Raw genomic sequence first — 25,539 nt, 5'->3', positions numbered from 1 at the left:
AAACAACAAAAATGTGACAAAACGAAAAAAAAAAGAAGAAAAAAAGTTACAAAAATGAGTTGAATACCCCAGGTCTTAGCTTTCAAATGAGGCGTTACACTGGCCTACAGGATTTGGGTAAAGCTGAACTGGAGAAAATGCTCTCAGTTCAGGCGGGAGTTAAGAGGTTAACTAAACAAATTTTGTCCAGCTTTATCCAAATCTAAAAGCATTAATGCGTTTTAATTCATTTTTTGTCACATTTTTGACGTATTTTTGCCACAATTTTCACTTCTTTTTTTGCCACATTTTATTGCGTTTTAATTCATTTTTTGCAACATTTCACACATTTTTGCCAAAATCTTGCCACATTTTTGTCACATTTCTGATGCATTTTTGACACATTTTTTGACACATTTTTAACACAATTTTGATGCGTTTTTATTCATTTTTTGCCACATTTTAAATTAGTTTTTTTTTATGTGTTTAAATTTGGTTTTGTGCCATATTTTTCACACATTTTTGTCACGTTTTCCTTGTTTTTTTTGTAGCCTTTTCGGAAGTTTTATAACTGTGATCAAGCCACAAAACTGTTGTGTCTAATTGTGTGTCCGTCCTCAGACACAGTGCGTGAGTGTGTGTTAGTGTGTGTGTTTGTGTTAGTGTGTTTGTGTGTGTCTAATTGTGTGTTCCCTCCTCAGACACAGTGCGTGAGTACGAGCTGCAGTTCCACCAGCGCCTGGAGCAGGAGCGCGCTCAGTGTTAGTGTGTGTGTGTGTGTGTGTGTGTGTGTGTGTGTGTGTGTGTTAGTGTGTGTGTGTGTGTGAGTGAGTGTGTGACTGTTTGTGTTCCCTCCTCAGACACAGTGCGTGAGTACGAGCTGCAGTTCCACCAGCGCCTGGAGCAGGAGCGCGCTCAGTGGGGTCAGTACCGGGAGGCCATGGAGCGGGAGGTGGGGGACCTGAGGAGGCGCCTCAGCGGGGGCCAGGAGGAGGACAACCTGGAGGACGACATGAAGAAGGTACGAAGGGCCACAGGAGGACATGTGGGGAGGTGCACTCTGGGAAAAATCACATCTATTATACAAATAAATTAAGAGAGGTTTTTTTTATGGGGAAATGTATAGAAAAAAAGGCAAAAAATGTGGGAGAAATAGAAACAGTCGCGCTGAATTTGACAAAGATTATTGAAGAAAAAGGGAGAAATTTGGAATAAATGGGGAATGGGGATTAATTGGGGAAAGATCCAGAACAATGATGTTTCTGAGCGAAAACACGACGTAAATGTCGACGTTTGCAGCACATTTTACTTCTTTATCTTTATCGACCCACAAATAATGAGTCATATTTGTCGATGTGGCCTCAGCCCGTGTGGTTAATGCTGGTTAATGCTGGTTAATGATGGTTAATGCTGGTTAATGATGGTTAATGCTGGTTAATGCTGGTTAATGATGGTTAATGCTGGTTAATGATGGTTAATGCTGGTTAATGATGATGTGTTCAGGCGCAAGAGGACGCGGAGAAGCTGCGCTCGGTGGTGATGCCGATGGAGCAGGAGATCGCGGCGCTGAAGACCAAACTCGGCTCCTCGGAGGAGAGGGTCAAAGAGCTGGAGGCGTCAAAGGTTTGTTCAGACCTCACCAGGAGGGGGCAGTGTGTGAATCAGACAGGAGAGAGACCACAGTGTAGAGGCCAGTGGAGAAGTGTTGGAAATGGAGGTTGTGTGAGTGATGTATTGATCGTATTCATTGATGAAAACGACACTGATCATGTGACACAAATCCGCGCTCCTGAATCCTCGCCCTCGTCTCCAGGTGAAGGAGCTGAACCACGTCCTGGAGGCGGAGAAGTCGTGCAGGACGGACCTGGAGATGTACGTGGCTGTGCTCAACACCCAGAAGTCTGTGCTGCAGGAGGACGCCGAGAAGCTGCGGCGAGAGCTGCACGAAGGTGATTCACCCTCTGACCCTGTGACCCTGTGACCCTCTGACTCTCTGACCCTCTGACCCTCTGACCCTGTGACCCTTTGACTCTATGACCCTCTGACCCTCTGACCCTGTGAACACCTCAGACTGTGGTAAAACCGTTATTTATTAACCTCTTAACTCCCGTCTGAACCGAGAGGATCTTTTTCCATTTTATCCATTTTTGTCTTTTTTTCGTCATTTTTTTAATACATTTTTTGTCATTTTTTCATCACATTTTCGTCATTTTTTTGGTCAATTTTTTATCAAATTTTTGTCATTTTTTTGTCATTGTCACATTTTTTATTACATTCTTGTCCATTTTTATTACATTTTTGTCATTTTTTTGTAGTTTTTTCGTCATTTTTTAATAAAGTTTTTGACATTTTTTCTTCTTTTTTCCATCACATTTTTGTCACATTTTTGTAAAAAATTTTCACATTTTTGTAAAAATTTTTCACATTTTTGTCATTTTTTTACCATTTTTTTGTCATTTTTTGTCACATTTTTGTCAATTTTTATCACATTTTTGTCTTTTTTTTGTAGTTTTTTCGTCATTTTTTAATAAAGTTTTTGTCATTTTTTCGTCATTTTTTGTTACATTTTTGTCAATTTTTATCACATTTTTGTCATTTTTTGTCACATTTTTTGTCACATTTCTTGTCACATTTTTGTCATTTTTTGTCACATTTTTTTTCATCATTTTTTGTCATTTTTGTCATTTTTTTTTGCCATTTTTGGCATTTTTTATAAAATTTTTGTCATTTTTTTCCATCATTTTTTCGTCACTTTTTTTGTTTTGTCGCTTCTTTGTCACATTTCCATCATTGTTTTCGTCTCAGTTTTGTTGCTATTTTCACAGCTTTTATCCAGAAGCTTTTGGATTGGGGTAAAGCCAAACTGGAGGAAATGTGCTCGGTTCAGGTGGGAGTTAAGGGGTTAAACAGCGTCAGTCTGTGGTAAAACCTCACCCCCCAACACAAACTTGCTGTGCCTCTTTACTCTGCATCTTCTGGATTCCTCTTCCAGATGCTTTAAAGCGACTTGTTAGCAGCTGCTGTGTGAACCTTCTCTCCTCTGTGTGCTCCTCAGTGTGTCACAAGCTGGAGCTGGAGCGGCAGCAGCACAACCAGCTCAAACACACGTGGCAGAGGGCCAACGACCAGTTCCTGGAGTCTCAGCGGCTCCTCATGAGGGACATGCAGAGGATCGAGAACGTGCTGTCCTCCGAGCAGCTGCGGCAGGTGGAGGAGATCAAGAAGAAGGACCAGGTACAGTCACAGGAGAGGCTCGTTATTCAGGTGGAGGAGGTGAAGAAGAAGGACCAGGTACAGACACAGGAGAGACTCGTTATTCAGGTGGAGGAGATGAAGAAGAAGGACCAGGTACAGACACAGGAGAGACTCATGATTCAGGTGGAGGAGATGAAGAAGAAGGACCAGGTACAGACACAGGAGAGGCTCATGATTCAGGTGGAGGAGGTGAAGAAGGAGGACCAGGTACAGACACAGGAGAGACTCGTTATTCAGGTGGAGGAGATGAAGAAGAAGGAGGACCAGGTACAGACACAGGAGAGGCTCATGATTCAGGTGGAGGAGATGAAGAAGAAGGACCAGGTACAGACACAGGAGAGACTCGTTATTCAGGTGGAGGAGATGAAGAAGAAGGACCAGGTACAGACACAGGAGAGACTCATGATTCAGGTGGAGGAGATGAAGAAGGAGGACCAGGTACAGACACAGGAGAGACTCGTTATTCAGGTGGAGATGAAGAAGAAGAAGGACCAGGTACAGACACAGGAGAGACTCATGATTCAGGTGGAGGAGGTGAAGAAGAAGGACCAGGTACAGACACAGGAGAGACTCATGATTCAGGTGGAGGAGATGAAGAAGAAGGACCAGGTACAGACACAGGAGAGACTCGTTATTCAGGTGGAGGAGGTGAAGAAGAAGGACCAGGTACAGACACAGGAGAGACTCATGATTCAGGTGGAGGAGATGAAGAAGAAGGACCAGGTACAGACACAGGAGAGACTCGTGATTCAGGTGGAGGAGGTGAAGAAGAAGGACCAGGTACAGACACAGGAGAGACTCGTTATTCAGGTGGAGGAGATGAAGAAGAAGAAGGACCAGGTACAGACACAGGAGAGACTCATGATTCAGGTGGAGGAGATCAAGAAGGAGGACCAGGTACAGACACAGGAGAGGCTCATGATTCAGGTGGAGGAGGTGAAGAAGAAGGACCAGGTACAGACACAGGAGAGGCTCATGATTCAGGTGGAGGAGATCAAGAAGAAGGACCAGGTACAGACACAGGAGAGACTTGTTATTCAGGTGGAGGAGATGAAGAAGAAGGACCAGGTACAGACACAGGAGAGGCTCATGATTCAGGTGGAGGAGATGAAGAAGAAGGACCAGGTACAGACACAGGAGAGACTCGTTATTCAGGTGGAGGAGATGTTGAAGAAGGACCAGGTACAGACACAGGAGAGGCTCATGATTCAGGTGGAGGAGGTGAAGAAGAAGGACCAGGTACAGACACAGGAGAGACTCATGATTCAGGTGGAGGAGATGAAGAAGAAGGACCAGGTACAGACACAGGAGAGGCTCATGATTCAGGTGGAGGAGGTGAAGAAGAAGGACCAGGTACAGACACAGGAGAGACTCATGATTCAGGTGGAGGAGATGAAGAAGAAGGACCAGGTACAGACACAGGAGAGACTCATGATTCAGGTGGAGGAGATGAAGAAGAAGGACCAGGTACAGACACAGGAGAGACTCGTGATTCAGGTGGAGGAGATGAAGAAGAAGGACCAGGTACAGACACAGGAGAGACTCATGATTCAGGTGGAGGAGATGAAGAAGAAGGACCAGGTACAGACACAGGAGAGGCTCGTTATTCAGGTGGAGGAGATGAAGAAGAAGGACCAGATACAGACACAGGAGAGGCTCATGATTCAGGTGGAGGAGATGAAGAAGAAGGACCAGGTACAGACACAGGAGAGACTCGTTATTCAGGTGGAGGAGATGAAGAAGAAGGACCAGGTACAAACACAGGAGAGACTCGTTATTCAGGTGGAAGAGGTGAAGAAGAAGGACCAGGTACAGACACAGGAGAGACTCGTTATTCAGGTGGAGGAGATGAAGAAGAAGGACCAGGTACAGACACAGGAGACATGAATGATTCAGGTGGAGGAGATGAAGAAGAAGAAGGACCAGGTACAGACACAGGAGAGGCTCATGATTCAGGTGGAGGAGATGAAGAAGAAACACAGGAGAGACTCATGATTCAGGTGGAGGAGATGAAGAAGGAGGACCAGGTACAGACACAGGAGAGATGAATGAATGTTGATGTTCTCAGGAGGAGGAGGAGGAGCAGCAGCGTCTGACTCTGGTGAAGGAGCTGCACGAGGAGGACACGGCCGACCTGACGGAGCCCACGGAGGAGCTGTTCCTCAGCGTGGAGGAGGTGAGCTCCAGAGAAGAGAAACCAAAGAAAACACCAGGATGGTTTGTAGGTTCAGCAGGGGGCGCCACAGGGCTCTGGACAACAGCGTTCTTCACAAAATTCTGCAAAAAACAAAGTAATGACCTTTTCCAATTGTAAAGAATGGAAACATAGAGAGGGGTTCAAAAAAGAATGGAGTAAAAGATTGGGAAATATTTTGAGAGAAAATGGGTAAAACATTTAACCCCTTAACTCCCACCTGAACTGAGCACATTTTCTCCAGCTTTACCACCATTCTAAAAGTTTCTGGAAAAAAGGTGTGAAAAGAGCAACAAAACTGAGACGAAAACAAGGATGGAAATGTGAAAAAAACCGACCAAAAATGGACAAAAAATTGACGAAAAAGTGAGAAAAAATTGACAAAAAAAAGACAAAAAATTTAAAAAAAATTGACGAAAAATTGAGAAAAAATTGATGAAAAATTGAGAAAAAACTGACGAAAAAGTGACAAAAAATTGACGAAAAATTGAGAAAAAACTGATGAAAAAGTGACAAAAAATGTACAAAAAGTGAGAAAAATTTGACGAAAAAAATCGAAAAATTTGACGAAAAAGTGACAAAAAAGTCACGAAATTTGACAAAAATGAGACGACTGCCCAACAAAAAAAGTGATGAAAAAAAATCTGATAATGTGAGGAAACAGATCAATTTAGTTTTGTAGATCTTAGCTTTCAAATGAGGCGCTACACTGGCCTGCAGGATTTGGGTAAAGCTGAACTGGAGAAAATGCTCTCGGTTCAGGCGGGAGTTAAGAGGTTAAAAAGGACATAGGTCTGTCCTTTTGTCGTCTCTTCAGGACATTTCGTTTTTTACAAACAAACCAATGCAAGTTTAAGTTTCTGCCGCGTCACAAAGACCTTGTTCATCATCGGGAAAGTCTGCACAGATTGTTTGTGTTATTGTTTATTTCTGGATAAAGACGCTGAGAGACGAGTGTGTTTGTGTTATTGTTTATTGTTTATTTCTGGATAAAGACGCTGAGAGATGAGTGTGTTTGTGTTATTGTTTATTGTTTATTTCTGGATAAAGACGCTGAGAGATGAGTGTGTTTGTGTTATTGTTTATTGTTTATTTCTGGATAAAGACGCTGAGAGATGAGTGTGTTTGTGTTATTGTTTATTGTTTATTTCTGGATAAAGACGCTGAGAGATGAGTGTGTTTGTGTTATTGTTTATTGTTTATTTCTGGATAAAGACGCTGAGAGACGAGTGTGTTTGTGTTATTGTTTATTGTTTATTTCTGGATAAAGACGCTGAGAGATGAGTGTGTTTGTGTTATTGTTTATTTCTGGATAAAGACGCTGAGAGATGAGTGTGTTTGTGTTATTGTTTATTGTTTATTTCTGGATAAAGACGCTGAGAGATGAGTGTGTTTGTGTTATTGTTTATTGTTTATTTCTGGATAAAGACGCTGAGAGATGAGTGTGTTTGTGTTATTGTTTATTTCTGGATAAAGACACTGAGAGATGAGTGTGTTTGTGTTATTGTTTATTGTTTGTTTCTGGATAAAGACGCTGAGAGATGAGTGTGTTTGTGTTATTGTTTGTTTATTTCTGGATAAAGACGCTGAGAGATGAGTGTGTTTGTGTTATTGTGTATTGTTTGTTTCTGGATAAAGACGCTGAGAGATGAGTGTGTTTGTGTTATTGTTTATTGTTTATTTCTGGATAAAGACGCTGAGAGATGAGTGTGTTTGTGTTATTGTTTATTGTTTATTTCTGGATAAAGACGCTGACAGATGAGTGTGTTTGTGTTATTGTTTATTGTTTATTTCTGGATAAAGACGCTGAGAGATGAGTGTGTTTGTGTTATTGTTTATTTCTGGATAAAGACGCTGAGAGATGAGTGTGTTTGTGTTATTGTTTATTGTTTGTTTCTGGACAAAGACGCTGAGAGATGAGTGTGTTTGTGTTATTGTTTATTTCTGGATAAAGACACTGAGAGATGAGTGTGTTTGTGTTATTGTTTATTGTTTATTTCTGGACAAAGACGCTGAGAGATGAGTGTGTTTGTGTTATTGTTTATTTCTGGATATAGACGCTGAGAGATGAGTGTGTTTGTGTTATTGTTTATTGTTTATTTCTGGATAAAGACGCTGAGAGATGAGTGTGTTTGTGTTATTGTTTATTGTTTATTTCTGGATAAAGACGCTGAGAGATGAGTGTGTTTGTGTTATTGTTTATTGTTTATTTCTGGATAAAGTCGCTGAGAGATGAGTGTGTTTGTGTTATTGTTTATTTCTGGATAAAGACGCTGAGAGATGAGTGTGTTTGTGTTATTGTTTATTGTTTATTTCTGGATAAAGACACTGAGAGATGAGTGTGTTTGTGTTATTGTTGTTTATTTCTGGATAAAGACGCTGAGAGATGAGTGTGTTTGTGTTATTGTTTATTGTTTATTTCTGGATAAAGACACTGAGAGATGAGTGTGTTTGTGTTATTGTTTGTTTATTTCTGGATAAAGACGCTGAGAGACGAGTGTGTTTGTGTTATTGTTTATTGTTTGTTTCTGGATAAAGACGCTGAGAGACGAGTGTGTTTGTGTTATTGTTTATTGTTTATTTCTGGATAAAGACACTGAGAGACGAGTGTGTTTGTGTTATTGTTTATTGTTTGTTTCTGGATAAAGACGCTGAGAGATGAGTGTGTTTGTGTTATTGTTTATTTCTGGATAAAGACACTGAGAGATGAGTGTGTTATTGTTTATTGTTTATTTCTGGATAAAGACGCTGAGAGATGAGTGTGTTTGTGTTATTGTTTATTGTTTATTTCTGGATAAAGACGCTGAGAGATGAGTGTGTTTGTGTTATTGTTTATTGTTTATTTCTGGATAAAGACGCTGAGAGACGAGTGTGTTTGTGTTATTGTTTATTGTTTATTTCTGGATAAAGACGCTGAGAGATGAGTGTGTTTGTGTTATTGTTTATTTCTGGATAAAGACGCTGAGAGATGAGTGTGTTTGTGTTATTGTTTATTGTTTATTTCTGGATAAAGACGCTGAGAGATGAGTGTGTTTGTGTTATTGTTTATTGTTTATTTCTGGATAAAGACGCTGAGAGATGAGTGTGTTTGTGTTATTGTTTATTTCTGGATAAAGACACTGAGAGATGAGTGTGTTTGTGTTATTGTTTATTGTTTGTTTCTGGATAAAGACGCTGAGAGATGAGTGTGTTTGTGTTATTGTTTGTTTATTTCTGGATAAAGACGCTGAGAGATGAGTGTGTTTGTGTTATTGTGTATTGTTTGTTTCTGGATAAAGACGCTGAGAGATGAGTGTGTTTGTGTTATTGTTTATTGTTTATTTCTGGATAAAGACACTGAGAGATGAGTGTGTTTGTGTTATTGTTTATTTCTGGATAAAGACGCTGAGAGATGAGTGTGTTTGTGTTATTGTTTATTGTTTATTTCTGGATAAAGACGCTGAGAGATGAGTGTGTTTGTGTTATTGTTTATTGTTTATTTCTGGATAAAGACGCTGACAGATGAGTGTGTTTGTGTTATTGTTTATTGTTTATTTCTGGATAAAGACGCTGAGAGATGAGTGTGTTTGTGTTATTGTTTATTTCTGGATAAAGACGCTGAGAGATGAGTGTGTTTGTGTTATTGTTTATTGTTTGTTTCTGGACAAAGACGCTGAGAGATGAGTGTGTTTGTGTTATTGTTTATTTCTGGATAAAGACACTGAGAGATGAGTGTGTTTGTGTTATTGTTTATTGTTTATTTCTGGACAAAGACGCTGAGAGATGAGTGTGTTTGTGTTATTGTTTATTTCTGGATATAGACGCTGAGAGATGAGTGTGTTTGTGTTATTGTTTATTGTTTATTTCTGGATAAAGACGCTGAGAGATGAGTGTGTTTGTGTTATTGTTTATTGTTTATTTCTGGATAAAGACGCTGAGAGATGAGTGTGTTTGTGTTATTGTTTATTGTTTATTTCTGGATAAAGTCGCTGAGAGATGAGTGTGTTTGTGTTATTGTTTATTGTTTATTTCTGGATAAAGACACTGAGAGATGAGTGTGTTTGTGTTATTGTTGTTTATTTCTGGATAAAGACGCTGAGAGATGAGTGTGTTTGTGTTATTGTTTATTGTTTATTTCTGGATAAAGACACTGAGAGATGAGTGTGTTTGTGTTATTGTTTGTTTATTTCTGGATAAAGACGCTGAGAGACGAGTGTGTTTGTGTTATTGTTTATTGTTTGTTTCTGGATAAAGACGCTGAGAGACGAGTGTGTTTGTGTTATTGTTTATTGTTTATTTCTGGATAAAGACACTGAGAGACGAGTGTGTTTGTGTTATTGTTTATTGTTTGTTTCTGGATAAAGACGCTGAGAGATGAGTGTGTTTGTGTTATTGTTTATTTCTGGATAAAGACACTGAGAGATGAGTGTGTTATTGTTTATTGTTTATTTCTGGATAAAGACGCTGAGAGATGAGTGTGTTTGTGTTATTGTTTATTGTTTATTTCTGGATAAAGACGCTGAGAGATGAGTGTGTTTGTGTTATTGTTTATTGTTTATTTCTGGACAAAGACACTGAGAGATGAGTGTGTTTGTGTTATTGTTTATTGTTTATTTCTGGATAAAGACGCTGAGAGATGAGTGTGTTATTGTTTATTGTTTATTTCTGGATAAAGACGCTGAGAGATGAGTGTGTTTGTGTTATTGTTTATTGTTTATTTCTGGATAAAGACGCTGAGAGACGAGTGTGTTTGTGTTATTGTTTATTGTTTATTTCTGGATAAAGACGCTGAGAGATGAGTGTGTTTGTGTTATTGTTTATTGTTTATTTCTGGATAAAGACGCTGAGAGATGAGTGTGTTTGTGTTTATTGTTTATTGTTTGTTTCTGGATAAAGACGCTGAGAGATGAGTGTGTTTGTGTTTATTGTTTATTGTTTGTTTCTGGATAAAGACGCTGAGAGACGAGTGTGTTTATGTTATTGTTTATTGTTTGTTTCTGGGTAAAGACGCTGAGAGATGAGTGTGTTTGTGTTATTGTTTATTGTTTATTTCTGGATAAATACACTGAGAGATGAGTGTGTTTGTGTTATTGTTTATTGTTTATTTCTGGATAAAGACACTGAGAGATGAGTGTGTTTGTGTTATTGTTTATTGTTTATTTCTGGATAAAGACGCTGAGAGATGAGTGTGTTTGTGTTATTGTTTATTGTTTATTTCTGGATAAAGACACTGAGAGATGAGTGTGTTTGTGTTATTGTTTATTTCTGGATAAAGACGCTGAGAGATGACTGTGTTTGTGCTCAGGCTCATGTGAACCACAGCGCTCATGGATCCTTACACTCCCTGGACACAGAGGGCGCTGTGAGCCCCATGGACCCGTACAGGGACAGTCTGCGGCGAGTCCAGTCCACAGACAGCCTAGGCTCCGCCCCCTCGCCGCAGCAGGGCCTCGGGCACAACCACAAAGCCAAGTCGGCCGGTCACCTGGAGGAGTCGGACTTCGGCCCCCTGGTGGGCGCGGACGGCGTGGCGGACACCGCCCTGGGAGACGCCGCGTCGCTCAACTCCATCAAACTGACGGCCAGTCACTTCCTGCTGACCAAAGACCAGGAGAAGGCCATCAAGGCCATGACCCCGGAGCAGGAGGAGACGGCCTCGCTGCTGTCCAGCATCTCCCAGGCCCCGGACACCGCCTTCCTGCCCGCCGCGGGGTACCGGCTGGTCAGCGACAGCGAGTGGAGCCTGCTGCAGCAAGAGGTGACGCATTATACACAAAACACTTATATTTATACATGAAGCACGTACTTTTATACACAAAACACTTACTTTTATACACGACACCGCCTTCCTGCCCGCCGCGGGGTACCGGCTGGTCAGCGACAGCGAGTGGGGCCTGCTGCAGCAAGAGGTCACTCTAAATACTTATAATTATACACAAAACACGTACTTTTATACACGACACCGCCTTCCTGCCCGCCGCGGGGTACCGGCTGGTCAGCGACAGCGAGTGGGGCCTGCTGCAGCAAGAGGTCACTCGATATACTTATAATTATACACAAAACATGTACTTTTATACACAAAACACATACTTTTATACCAGTGGGGCCTGCTGCAGCAAGAGGTCACTCTATATACTTATAATTATACACAAAACACGTACTTTTATACCAGTGGGGCCTGCTGCAGCAAGAGGTCACTCTATATACTTATATATTATACACAAAACACGTACTTTTATACACAAAACACGTACTTTTATACATGAAACATGTACTTTTATACACAAAACACGTACTTTTATACAAGTGGAGCCTGCTGCAGCAAGAGGTCACTCTATATACTTATAATTATACACAAAACATGTACTTTTATACACAAAACACGTACTTTTATACACAAAACATGTACTTTTATACACGACACCGCCTTCCTGCCCGCCGCGGGGTACCGGCTGGTCAGCGACAGCGAGTGGAGCCTGCTGCAGCAAGAGGTCACTCGATATACTTATAATTATACACAAAACACGTACTTTTATACCAGTGGGGCCTGCTGCAGCAAGATGTCACTCGATATACTTATAATTATACACAAAACATGTACTTTTATACACAAAACACGTACTTTTATACACAAAACACGTACTTTTATACCAGTGGGGCCTGCTGCAGCAAGAGGTCACTCGATATACTTATAATTATACACAAAACATGTACTTTTATACACAAAACACGTACTTTTATACACAAAACACGTACTTTTATACACAAAACACGTACTTTTATACACAAAACATGTACTTTTATACATGAAGCACGTACTTTTATACACAAAACACATACTCTTATACTCAAAACACATACTTTTATACGAGTGGGGCCTGCTGCAGCAAGAGGTGACGCATTACACACAAAACACGGATATTTATACATGAAACACGTACTTTTATACACAAAACATGTACTTTTATACATGAAGCACGTACTTTTATACACAAAACCCGTACTTTTATACCAGTGGAGCCTGCTGCAGCAAGAGGTGACGCATTACACACAAAACACGGATATTTATACATGAAGCACGTACTTTTATACACAAAACATGTACTTTTATACATGAAGCACGTACTTTTATACACAAAACACGTACTTTTATACACAAAACACGTGTATTTATACATGAAGCACGTACTCTTATACACAAAACACGTGTATTTATACATGAAGCACGTACTTTTATACACAAAACACGTACTTTTATATGAGTGGGGCCTGCTGCAGCAAGAGGTGACGCATTATACACAAAACACGTGTATTTATACATGAAGCAGGTACTTTTATACGTGGGGCCTGCGTACATTCATACCTCAGCTGCAGCGTGGGCGGAGCTGACTCTCCTGTTCACACCGAGCCCGGGAATCCATTAAAACAATGGATTATTCACAGATCTCAGCGTTGTTTCCTCAGTGTCGCAGCTTTGACCTGATGTTTTGTGCCACAGCTGAAGAACGCTGGTCGTAAGCTCGGCCGCAGGTGTGAACTCTGCTCCAACTACGAGAAGCAGCTCCAGGCCATTCAGGGGCAGGAGGCCGACACTCGCGACCAGGTAAGACATGTGATGCGGAGCCTGGTCCAGTAGATGTAGCTCCTCCTCCGTGTGTAGGAGCAGGATGTTTGGAGAAGGTTCTGTAGAATAACGTTTGCCTCTCCGTGTCGCAGGTGAAGAAGCTCCATCAGATGCTCCGTCAGGCCAACGAGGTGCTGGAGCAAACCGCGAAAGAGAAGCAGAACTTAGAGGAATCTGTCAAAGTGGGCCACGAGGAAACCACCGCTAAGGTACTTTTACTGACGCAACGGAATGAGGTCAGGAGGTCAGGAGGTCAGGAGGTCTTCTGCAAATGGAGAACAGGGAATAACATCAATATCAAATAGGATTCAGGCAACATGTCTGTGTGGCTCCCTGGTGTTTCCCACGCTCATTCATTCACAAACACTGGCCTGTTTGGTATCCACGTGTAGCAGGAAAGACGCTGTAATCCAAATATGGTCATTTCACTTTCGTCGCTCCATAAATGTCTTCTTGTTGCTTCGTTTCCATTTGACCCGGGCGGGTTTGGAGTTCAGCGGTAAAGCGTGACCGGCGCTCTCTCCTGGGGCCGTTTCCGTGGCGATGCGGCGTGGTCATCCTCCGACGCCCGGAGCATCGCGGCTGATTCAGCGGAGACTCAGAAACGGTTACTGCGGACGAGCGCACTCTGCTTTCTGCTCATTTACTCATTTACTCATTTCCTCTGCCACCGGGGTCACTGCAGGAGCCTGAAGAAAGGCCTTCATTCGGGCTGAAACAGGCCTTGAATCAGCGATGCAATTAGAAGAAAACATAACCCTTTATTTCTGGTTTAGATGTTCCTCGTCTGCTCAAAAGTAAAACCCGTTAAAGAGGGGGTGTTCTGCTTTTGTCAGCCCCACAGCACCAGTCTATATCTCACTACAATGATGACAAACCTTCTGTTGGTCTGTAAATGCAGTAAATTAGAATAACTGCCTTGTATAAAATGTCTCTCTCAAAATGGCTGTAGTGAATGTCTTGAAATAGGCCTCTGTCTCTTTAAGAACCTCTGAGCCTTTAGACACGCCCCCTCCACACAACAAAAAAGACCAAAAAAAGTGACTAAATATGATTAAAAAATGACAAAAAATGACAAAAATGTGACAAAAAATGAAAAAAAAATTGAAAAAAAAGAAAAAAAAAAGACCAAAAATGTGACAAAAAATGACTAAAAAATGACAAAAAATGACAAAAATTGACAAAAAATGACAAAAAATTGACAAAAAAAGTGACAAAAAATGACAAAAAATGACGAAAATGTGACAAAAAAAAGATTTAAAAAAAAGACAGTGAGTTGAAAAAAAAAACTTGAATGGCTGTAGTGAATGTCTTGAAATAGGCCTCTGTCTCTTTAAGAACCTCTGAGCCTTTAGACACGCCCCCTTCACACGCTGTCTGTGGCATCAGTGGGGAGGGGGTTCTGCTGAGGAGCAGTGGTTGGTTACTCGGCTGGTGACCAAAGCTCGGAGGCGTCTCCAGGAGGTGGGGGCGTTCCTAGGAGGACTCAGGCAAACCTGTCCCTAAAATGGCCGCCATCAGAGTTTTTACAGATTACTCAGAAATACGTGAATGTGCCAAGGCAACACTTCAGCCATGTTTTTAATGAGGGAGTGACAGAATAACAGGATGGAAAGCTTGGAAAAGTCCATTTTGCAGAATACCCCCCGTTTAAAGCACAACAGGAGAGATGGTCAGGAAGTCTCTGCTGGAGTTCTTTCACTACAGAGTGTCTGAAACGCTGATAAAATGGCCGCACGTTGGGGGGACATGGAGCGATTTCACTCAGTCCTACTGCAAAGTGTTTAGGTTCACTAGGCCTACAGAGGATCAGTGTGTGTTTCTGACAGGAGGGGGCGTGGCATCACCATGGTGGCTCTACATCAGAACAGCCCTAGGTTCTGTCATGTCGGTGATAATAAAGTGTTGCCATTGTTTCTCAGGTGTCGGTGATAATAAGGTGATGTGGTTGTTTCTCTGGTGTAATAAAGTGATGTGGTTGTGCTGTAGGTGGCGGCGCTGATGCAGAGGGTGCAGGAGTCCGAGGCGCTGCTGGTGTCCCTGCAGACGGCCTTCGCTGAGGCCAAGCGCAGCACTCAGGAGCAGATGGTGAGTCTCTGCTGGAGCTGAGCGGGCGATCCTTCAGTCGCTCTCTGCGTTTGCCTCTGATCCGTGAGCGACTCTCGTGTAAACGGAGCTGCTGTTGTTGCAGAAAGCTCTGGTCGGGTCCAGGGAGCAGCTGGTGGAGGAGCTGAGCCGCCTCCACCGCGACAACGAGAACCTCCAGGGCAAACAGAGGCTCCACACAGAGCTACAGCAGCAAGAGGAGTTCACCCTGCCCTCGGAGGTCCCTGTACGTACTGGATACTCATCTCTGTACTCTAATACTCTACTCTACTACACTCTGTAATACTCTACTACACTCTGACCTGGCCGTGAATATTTCAGTATTTGTGGGACTTTCTCAATAACGATGAAATTATCCTCAATTTCCCCCCATTTTTTCTATTGTCTTTCAATTTTTTTCCCTTTTCCCCCTATTTGTTCCAATTGTTTTCTTTTTTTTGTTTCCTTTTTTCCCCCTTTTGTCTCCGCTGTATGTCCTGTGTTCTCTCCTACACTCACACTGAGCCTCTGACATGACTGTACTGCCCCCTGCTGGCTGTCACTCGCCTGCAGGACTCTGAATATTTATAATCATCATGTCTGGATCCGTAGGAAAGCTCTGTGGTGATTCTTTATTGTATCTCGGCCTCTGTTACTCAGGAGCTTTAACCTGTTAAGGACCACCTATTCTGAAGTCCTCTCGCCGGCCTAAACAGTCACATCTCTATATTAAAATGACTGTTAAAACAACATACTTTGTCCAAATTGCTGATGTGAACCATCATAGGAATCAGGACGAGAAGCAGCTTCTTTGTGACAAAAAAAAAAAAGGTTCTGCAGTTGAAAAATTAATTACAAAAAATAGCTTTTTTATATATCGAAAATTACACATAATCTGAAATGTCTTTCCTGAAAATAAACTTCACAGCACACACTCCAAACTGAGCACAGTGTTAACCTTACTGGTGCTCAGCATGTGTGCACAATCTCAGAAGTCTAGGTCCAAGTATGTTGGATTTGTAAACTTTTCAGTGTTTTGGTGCTATATCTCATTAGCATCGTGCACAAACCGCTCCAAATGTTATAAAAGCAAAAATATTTTCACAAATGTGTCAAACAAAGTGCAGCAACAACAACGAACCTCCCAAAAATGGACTAAATCAAAGCAAAATGAAGTTTTTATCTCAGTGCACAAAGTCAGTCACACCTTCCCCCAAAACAAAATGGCCGCCTTGTTTACTCAGAAAAGCTTTTACACGTCTTCATTCACTGTGGATCTGGACTATGGACGTCTACACAGATGCACCACTGTCACCTGGGAAATCAACAAGTCTGTGCCTAAATGCTAACGTGTGGCTAACGTGTGGCTAACGTGTGGCTAACGTGTGGCTAACGTGTGGCTAACATGTGGCTAACATGAGGCTAACATGAGGCTAACATGTGCTTCTGGCCTGCACTGAGCACTACCAGCTTAAATATCAATGGATTTCTTTGGGAAATGTTATTTTTAGGTAATTTCTGACCGTGAAAATTGAAAATAATGAGCCAAATTTTGTTTTGAGTATTTTGGACCCAAAAAATCCAGTCAACCTATGATTGGACCACAAATAATTGAAAATGGATGAGAAATGCTTAATTTTAATGCTCGATTTTCATGTTTTTTTTTATTTTTCTGTTCTTAATTAATGTTTTGATTTATGTGATGATGTTCCAGGACTGGAATAGATGTTTTGGGGAGAAGTGCCTGTTTAAAAATCTGTGCCACATGTTTACATTGGTCGAAATGTAATTTGCCTAAATACTGTATGTAAGTAAATGGACCTGAGTCAGTCCCTGATCAGGGCTGTCCTGAACAGGTTCAGAGAAAAGCGTTTCCTCGTCCACTTTTCAGCCGTGTTATTACAGTGTGGCTTAAATAACTCAGTATGAACAGATAAACACAGAGATACTGGACCAACCTGTGAGTCTGACTCGTGTTAGCTCCCACTCACGCCGGCCCACACTCCTCACGCTCCTCACGCCGGCCCACACTCCTCACGCTCCTCACGCCGGCCCACACTCCTCACGCTCCTCACGGACGACCTCGGCAGCTTTAAACACACTCTGGGAAACAGATGGTTCTTCTGTGCTTTTAATATTTATCCTCTGTTGGAGACGATAAAGAGACGATAATGTGGCCTTCACTGTTCCAGCCATGACAGCGTTTATGGAGTCTGTGTCTCTCTGACCCGTCTCTCTCTGACCCGTTTCTCTCTGACCTGTGTCTCTCTCTCTGACCCGTCTCTCTCTCTGACCCCTGACCCCCCTGTCCCCCCCCCCCCGGGCCTCAGGAGCTGCAGGCTCTGGCGCTGCGGTTGCGGCAGGACCTGGTGGTGGTCCGGGCGGCGGCCGAGCACCTGGAGGAGAAGCTGAAGGCGGAGATCCTGTTCCTGAAGGAGCAGATCCAGGCGGAGCAGTGTCTGAAGGAGAACCTGGAGGACACGCTGCAGCTGGAGATCGAGGGCTACAAGGAGGAGCTGGGTGAGGACACACGCAAAACACGTACAACAGGACACGCCTTCTGTGAAACATCTCAAACATCTGTGTGAGCTGTAACCTCCGTGTGTCATCCTCACAGCGACGTTCTCCAGCCTGAAGACCGAGGTGGAGCGGCTCAGAGCGGAGAGGGAACAGGTACTGAGACCCACCACACGTGTGACTAGGGCTGCTCGATTATTGAAAAAATAATAATCACGATTATTTTTGTCATAATTGAAATCACGATTATTCAAACGATTATTTGTTGCCTTTAAAAAAATCCATCAAAAAAGTGACAAAAATCCATCAAAAAAATGACAAAAATCCATCAAAAAAATGACAAAAATCCATCAAAAAAAAGACAAAAATCCATCAAAAAAAAGACAAAAATCCATCAAAAAAAAGACAAAAATCCATAAAAAAATTGACAAAAATCCATAAAAAAATGACAAAAATCCATCAAAAAAATGACAAAAATCCATCAAAAAAATGACAAAAATCCATCAAAAAAATTACAAAAATCCAAAAATAAAAAATTTGAAAAATAAAATAAAATATGAAAAAAAATTTGAAAACCAAAATTATAATCGATTTTTTGCGATTATGCAAATTTTGTAATCGTTTACTGTTGTAATCGAAATCGTAATCGAATTTCGATTAATTGCACAGCCCTACGTGTGACGTTTATCTCCTGGACCTGACCTTCTGTGTGCAGTTACAGAGCCGTCTGACGGAGAGGACGGAGGCGCTGGAGCGAGTGCAGAGCCTGAAGAGCAGCCTGGAGCAGCAGATCCAGGAGCTGTCCTCCACCAAGGTCCACAGGCCTTACTTCTGCAGTAAATAGAAAGACTGTGGCTGTGACCGAATGTCCACCCTCGTCCCTAACCCCTCATTCACTACATAGGCCGCACCAGCAGACTGAGCGACTACATCTGCTAAAAGTTCAATAAACTCCGGGAATAAAGTATTTCTGTGATAAAAACCAAACTCAGAGACAGTGGAATATTTATGATAAATACGAGACAGATACTTTATATAAACATGGATTTTACATGAATGACTTGGATTATTGGAGAGGAAGCTATCGGTCATTTAACAGCTAAAGCTAAAGGTTAGCAGCTAACGTTAGCATGAAGCTATCGGTCATTTAACAGCTCCAGCTAAAGGTTAGCAGCTAACGTTAGCATGAAGCTGTCAGTCATTTAACAGCTCAAGCTAAAGGTTAGCAGCTAACGTTAGCATGAAGCTATCGGTCATTTAACAGCTCCAGCTAAAGGTTAGCGGCTAACGTTAGCATGAAGCTGTCAGTCATTTAACAGCTCCAGCTAAAGGTTAGCAGCTAACGTTAGCATGAAGCTATCGGTCATTTAACAGCTCCAGCTAAAGGTTAGCAGCTAACGTTAGCATGAAGCTACCGGTCATTTAACAGCTCCAGCTAAAGGTTAGCAGCTAACGTTAGCATGAAGCTACCGGTCATTTAACAGCTCCAGCTAAAGGTTAGCAGCTAACGTTAGCATGAAGCTACCGATCATTTAACAGCTCAAGCTAAAGGTTAGCAGTTAACGTTAGCATGAAGCTAATATAGTATAATATAATATATCCACTATATAGTGACTATATAGTGAGTATATAGTGGATAGTGTGGACATTCGGATACAGACTGTGTGTATTTACTGACCCGTGTGTGTGTGTCCACCAGGGGGCGCTGGAGAGCCAGGTGCTGGACGAGAAGGACAAAGCTCAGCGGCTGCAGACGGAGCTGGACGTGAGCGAGCAGGTCCAGAAGGACTTCGTCAAACTCTCTCAGACGCTGCAGGTGAAGCTCCTCCCCCTCAGTGAAGCTCCTCCCCCTCAGTGCAGCTCCTCCCCCTCAGTGCAGCTCCTCCCCCTCAGTGAAGCTCCTCCCCCTCAGTGAAGCTCCTCCCCCTCAGTGAAGCTCCTCCCCCTCAGTGAAGCTCCTCCTCAGTAAAGCTCCTCCTCCTCAGTAAAGCTCCTCCTCCTCAGTAAAGCTCCTCCTCCTCAGTGAAGCTCCTCCTCCTCAGTAAAGCTCCACCCCCTCGGTAAAGCTCCTCCTCCTCAGTAAAGCTCCACCCCCTCAGTGAAGCTCCTCCTCCTCAGTAAAGCTCCTCCTCAGTAAAGCTCCTCCTCCTCAGTGAAGCTCCTCCTCCTCAGTGAAGCTCCTCCCCCTCAGTAAAAGTAAAGCTCCTCCTCAGTGAAGCTCCTCCTCCTCAGTGAAGCTCCTCCTCCTCAGTAAAGCTCCTCCTCCTCAGTAAAAGTAAAGCTCCTCCCCCTCAGTAAAAGTAAAGCTCCTCCTCAGTAAAGCTCCTCCTCCTCAGTGAAGCTCCTCCTCCTCAGTAAAGCTCCTCCTCCTCAGTAAAAGTAAAGCTCCTCCCCCTCAGTAAAGCCCCTCCTCCTCAGTGAAGCTCCTCCCCCTCAGTAAAAGTAAAGCTCCTCCTCAGTAAAGCTCCTCCTCCTCAGTGAAGCTCCTCCTCCTCAGTAAAGCTCCACCCCCTCGGTAAAGCTCCTCCTCCTCAGTAAAGCTCCACCCCCTCAGTGAAGCTCCTCCTCCTCAGTAAAGCTCCTCCTCCTCCGTAAAGCTCCACCCCCTCAGTAAAGCTCCTCCTCCTCAGTGAAGCTCCTCCCCCTCACCTCTTGCTCCTCCCCCTCACCTCCTCTTGCTCCTCCCCCTCAGTAAAGCTCCTCCTCCTCACCTCTTGCTCCTCCCCCTCATTTAAGCTCCTCCCCCTCACCTCCTCTTGCTCCTCCTCCTCCTCAGTAAAGCTCCTCCTCCTCCTCAGTAAAGCTCCTCCCCCTCACCTCTCGCTCCTCCCCCTCAGTGAAGCTCCTCCCCCTCACCTCCTCTTGCTCCTCCTCCCCCTCAGTAAAGCTCCTCCTCCCCCTCAGTAAAGCTCCTCCTCCCCCTCAGTAAAGCTCCTCCTCCTCACCTCTTGCTCCTCCCCCTCATTTAAGCTCCTCCCCCTCACCTCCTCTTGCTCCTCCTCCCCCTCAGTAAAGCTCCTCCCCCTCACCTCTCGCTCCTCCCCCTCAGTGAAGCTCCTCCCCCTCACCTCTCGCTCCTCCCCCTCAGTAAAGCTCCTCCCCCTCACCTCTCGCTCCTCCCCCTCAGTGAAGCTCCTCCCCCTCAGTAAAGCTCCTCCCCCTCACCACATCCTCCTCCTCAGTAAAGCTCCTCCTCCTCCTCAGTAAAGCTCCTCCCCCTCAGTTAAGCTCCTCCCCCTCACCTCTTGCTCCTCCCCCTCAGTGAAGCTCCTCCGCCTCACCTCTTGCTCCTCCCCCTCACCTCTTGCTCCTCCCCCTCAGGTCCAGCTGGAGAGAATACGACAGGCCGAGTCTTTGGACCGAATCAAAGTGATCCTGAACGACACCAACCTGACGGATATAAACCAGCTGCCCGACACATGATGACCACTCCCCCGGCCCCGCCCCCCCCGCTGTCCATCACTGTAACCCCGCCCCCTCGCCATCGCCATCGCCACGGCGGCCTGGAGGACACTACTAATGTACATAGACTGTAAATGTGGCGTTTCTACTGTCGTCCTCCCCAAGCTTTTAACTCAACCTGTTCCTCCTGTGGCTTCACGCTCGGATCTTCACGCTCGGTTCTTCACGCTCAGATCTTCACGCTCGGTTCTTCACGCTCGGTTCTTCACGCTCGGTTCTTCACGCTCAGATCTTCACGCTCGGTTCTTCACGCTCGGTTCTTCACGCTCGGTTCTTCACGCTCGGATCTTCACGCTCAGATCCGCCGCCGCGTTTCCCGGACTCTGAACGTGGAGGAAACATTAAAGACGAGGTTTTAACGTGTTGTAAATGTTCCTGCTCTTCATGTGTTAAATTAAAAAAACGCTTCGAGCTCGTCGTCCTGAACGTGTTTTCTTTCTGTCACGCCAGAGGGTCCCGGGTTCGACTCCCAGGGCGTCCGCGGGGTCTTAAAGAGTCTCAAATTCAAAGGCTTTCACCTCTTAACTCCCGCCTGAACGGAGCACATTTTCTCCAGTTTGGCTTTACCCCAATCAAAAAGCTTCTTGGGGAAAAAAGCACCAAAACAGCCACAAAAAATGAGAAGAAAACAAGGATATAAAAGTAACAAAAAATGACAAAAATTTTAAACAAAAATGTGACAAAAAAATGACAAAAAAATGACAAAAAAATGACAAAAAATCAACAAAAATTCAACAAAAATTCAACAAAAATTTGAGAAAAATTCAACAAAAATGTGACAAAAATCCAACAAAAATGTGACAAAAATCCAACAAAAATGTGACAAAAATTCAACAAAAATGTGACAAAAATTCAACAAAAATGTGACAAAAATTCAACAAAAATATGACAAAAATTTAACAAAAAAGTGACAAAAATTCAACAAAAATGTGACAAAAATGACACAAAAAAATGACAAAAATTTAACAAAAAAGTGACAAAAAATAACTAAAATGTGACAAAAAATGACAGGCGGGAGTTAAGAGGTTAAAACTTGAATGGTTGTTAAAATGTGAAAAATGAAGTTCTTACATTTGTACATCCCACTGTGAAATCAGAAACAACAGTTTGACTCTTGGATTTTTGTGACAGTGATTTCCTTTACAGTCCATTTATATATTACACGTTCAAAAACAGGTCTTATTTGTGAGATTTTGTGTCTTAAAAAGGTCTTAAAAGGTCTTAAATTTGACTTGTGCAGCTCTGCAGACGCCCTGGATTCCTCTGACTCGAAAACAACTTTTTTCTGACGTGTTTTCCAGTCATTTACCCCAAACTTTACATTTTCCCGACATTTCTACATTTTCCCCTAGATTTTTTTCTTCACGTTTTTAGCGCTCGGTTCGACTCCCTCTGAGCAGCTCCCGGCTTCTGATTGGCCATCGAGAGCGAGGCCCGCCCTCACTCTCAACATGCAGGTCATACAGAGGTCATGTTTCACAGCTTCACAGGTTAAATATTAGCATTTAGCTTCTGTTAGCACAACATTAGCTTCTGTCAGCACAACATTAGCTTCTGTCAGCACAACATTAGCTTCTGTTAGCACAATATTAGCTTCTGTTAGCACAACATTAGCTTCTGTCAGCACAACATTAGCTTCTGTTAGCACAGCACTAGCTTCTGTTAGCACATTAGCTTCTGTTAGCACAACATTAGCTTCTGTCAGCACAACATTAGCTTCTGTCAGCACAACATTAGCTTCTGTTAGCACAATATTAGCTTCTGTCAGCACAACATTAGCTTGTGTTACCACAACATTAGCTTATGTTAGCACAGCACTAGCTTCTGTTAGCACATTAGCTTCTGTTAGCACAACATTAACTTCTGTTAGCACAACATTAGCTTGTGTTACCACAACATTAGCTTCTGTTAGGACAACATTAGCTTGTGTTACCACAACATTAGCTTCTGTTAGCACATTTGCTTCTGTTAGCACAACATTAGCTTCTGTCAGCACAACATTAGCTTCTGTTAGCACAACATTAGCTTCTGTCAGCACAACATTAGCTTCTGTTAGCACAACATTAGCTTCTGTTAGCACAACATTAGCTTATGTTAGCACAACATTAGCTGCTGTTAGCGCAACATTCGCTTCTGTTAGCACAACATTAGCTTATGTTAGCACAACATTAGCTTCTATTAGCACAACATTTGCTTCTGTCAGCACAACATTAGCTTCTGTTAGCACAACATTAGCTTCTGTCAGCACAACATTAGCTTATGTTAGCACAACATTAGCTTATGTTAGCACAACATTAGCTTATGTTAGCACAACATTAGCTTCTATTAGCACAACATTAGCTTCTGTTAGCACAATATTAGCTTCTGTTAGCACAACATTAGCTTCTGTCAGCACAACATTAGCTTCTGTTAGCACAACATTAGCTTCTGTTAGCACAACATTAGCTTCTGTTAGCACAACATTTGCTTCTGTTAGCACAACATTAGCTTCTATTAGCACAACATTTGCTTCTGTCAGCACAACATTAGCTTATGTTAGCACAACATTAGCTTCTGTTAGCACAACATTAGCTGCTGTTAGCACAACATTAGCTGCTGTTAGCACAACATTAGCTTCTGTTAGCACAACATTAGCTTATGTTAGCACATTAGCTTCTATTAGCACAACATTAGCTTCTGTTAGCACATTAGCTTCTGTTAGCACAACATTAGCTTCTATTAGCACAACATTAGCTTCTGTTAGCACAACATTAGCTTGTGTTACCACAACATTAGCTTATGTTAGCACAGCACTAGCTTCTGTTAGCACATTAGCTTCTGTTAGCACAACATTAACTTCTGTTAGCACAACATTAGCTTGTGTTACCACAACATTAGCTTCTGTTAGCACAACATTAGCTTGTGTTACCACAACATTAGCTTCTGTTAGCACATTTGCTTCTGTTAGCACAACATTAGCTTCTGTCAGCACAACATTAGCTTCTGTTAGCACAACATTAGCTTATGTTAGCACAACATTTGCTTCTGTTAGCACAACATTAGCTTCTGTTAGCACAACATTAGCTTCTGTTAGCACAACATTAGCTGCTGTTAGCGCAACATTAGCTTCTGTTAGCACAACATTAGCTTCTGTCAGCACAACATTTGCTTCTGTTAGCACAACATTAGCTTCTGTCAGCACAACATTAGCTTCTGTTAGCACAACATTAGCTTATGTTAGCACAACATTTGCTTCTGTTAGCACAACATTAGCTTCTGTTAGCACAACATTAGCTGCTGTTAGCACAACATTAGCTTCTGTCAGCACAACATTAGCTTCTGTTAGCACAACATTAGCTTCTGTTAGCACAACATTAGCTTATGTTAGCACAACATTAGCTGCTGTTAGCGCAACATTAGCTTCTGTTAGCACAACATTAGCTTATGTTAGCACAACATTAGCTTCTATTAGCACAACATTTGCTTCTGTTAGCACAACATTAGCTTCTGTTAGCACAACATTAGCTTCTATTAGCACAACATTAGCTTCTGTTAGCACATTAGCTTCTATTAGCACAACATTAGCTTCTGTTAGCACAACATTAGCTTCTGTTAGCACAACATTAGCTTCTGTTAGCACAACATTAGCTCTGAGACCAGTGACTCTGAGTCTGAGCTGTTTTAAAGTCAGACAGTTCAAACCTCGTAATGTTCCGCTTTAATGTCTCTGATCTGACGGATAAACCCGGCTCTAAAACATGTACACTAGCAGGTTTGCACAGTTATGAAATGAAAGCACTGATTTATCATGTGTGGTTCTACAGAAGAGAAACAGCGCCACCTTGTGAGACCGACCGAGCAGAGCTTTCAGAAGAACGGATGAAACTTACAGGAGAAATAAAATGTTTCATTTGTGTTTATGAAAAGTCTGATCCAGGATGTTTCTCCAGATCATTTGTGTTTATTAAAAGTATGGACGGAGTTTGGAGCCCGGATGTTTCTCCAGATCATTTGAGATGTTTCTGCTCTGAAGACGCACCAGCTCCAGTCTGGGAGTGGAACCACAGACCTGCACCGCGCCCTGTCGGCCACCAGAGGGCGGATCAGAGGTGTTTGACGTGTCCGTGCCGGGGCGGACGGGCCATATGAAGGGCCACCGGTCCCGCCTCCACCGAGCTTTACCCAAATCTAAAAGCTACAAAGAAAAGCATCAGCGAGAGAAAAAGAGGATGAAAAGAAAAACAAAAATGTGCCGGAAAAGCATCAAAAAAAGTGACAAAAAATGTGATGAAAAGTCGACAAAAACACGACGACAAAGCAACGAAAAGGCCACAAACACGTGACAAAACCAGAACAAAAAAATGACAAAAATTCAACAAAAAAATGACAAAAATTCAACAAAAAAATGACAAAAATTCAACAAAAAAATGACTAAAAATCAACAAAAAAATGACAAAAATCCAAC

General features: G+C 42.7%; 1 protein-coding gene across 2 annotated transcripts in view; it reads left to right on the top strand.

The window, feature by feature from the left end:
- The window catches only part of rabep1 (rabaptin, RAB GTPase binding effector protein 1), a 31,523-nt gene extending 10,419 nt beyond the window's left edge, over nt 1-21,104 (top strand). Inside the window, exons 4-18 of one of the 2 annotated variants that reach the window (XM_079565773.1) lie at nt 840-1,000; nt 1,483-1,602; nt 1,793-1,928; nt 3,035-3,213; nt 5,306-5,410; nt 10,713-11,165; nt 12,906-13,010; nt 13,124-13,240; nt 15,021-15,119; nt 15,223-15,363; nt 17,447-17,636; nt 17,734-17,789; nt 18,349-18,447; nt 19,333-19,449; nt 20,955-21,104. In XM_079565773.1, coding sequence (XP_079421899.1) covers nt 840-1,000; nt 1,483-1,602; nt 1,793-1,928; nt 3,035-3,213; nt 5,306-5,410; nt 10,713-11,165; nt 12,906-13,010; nt 13,124-13,240; nt 15,021-15,119; nt 15,223-15,363; nt 17,447-17,636; nt 17,734-17,789; nt 18,349-18,447; nt 19,333-19,449; nt 20,955-21,056 — 2,180 coding nt within the window. In that variant the 3' untranslated portion in view covers nt 21,057-21,104. Of the gene's footprint in view, nt 1-839; nt 1,001-1,482; nt 1,603-1,792; nt 1,929-3,034; nt 3,214-5,302; nt 5,411-10,712; nt 11,166-12,905; nt 13,011-13,123; nt 13,241-15,020; nt 15,120-15,222; nt 15,364-17,446; nt 17,637-17,733; nt 17,790-18,348; nt 18,448-19,332; nt 19,450-20,954 lie in introns of both variants that reach the window. The other variant, XM_079565772.1, reaches the window with a different exon arrangement.
- The last annotated feature ends 4,435 nt before the right edge of the window (nt 21,105-25,539 follow it).

This window comes from Gobius niger (assembly GCF_951799975.1).
Source record: "Gobius niger genome assembly, chromosome: 11".
NCBI classification, from domain to species: domain Eukaryota; kingdom Metazoa; phylum Chordata; class Actinopteri; order Gobiiformes; family Gobiidae; genus Gobius; species Gobius niger.
This window is presented reverse-complemented; position numbering and strand designations above follow the sequence as displayed.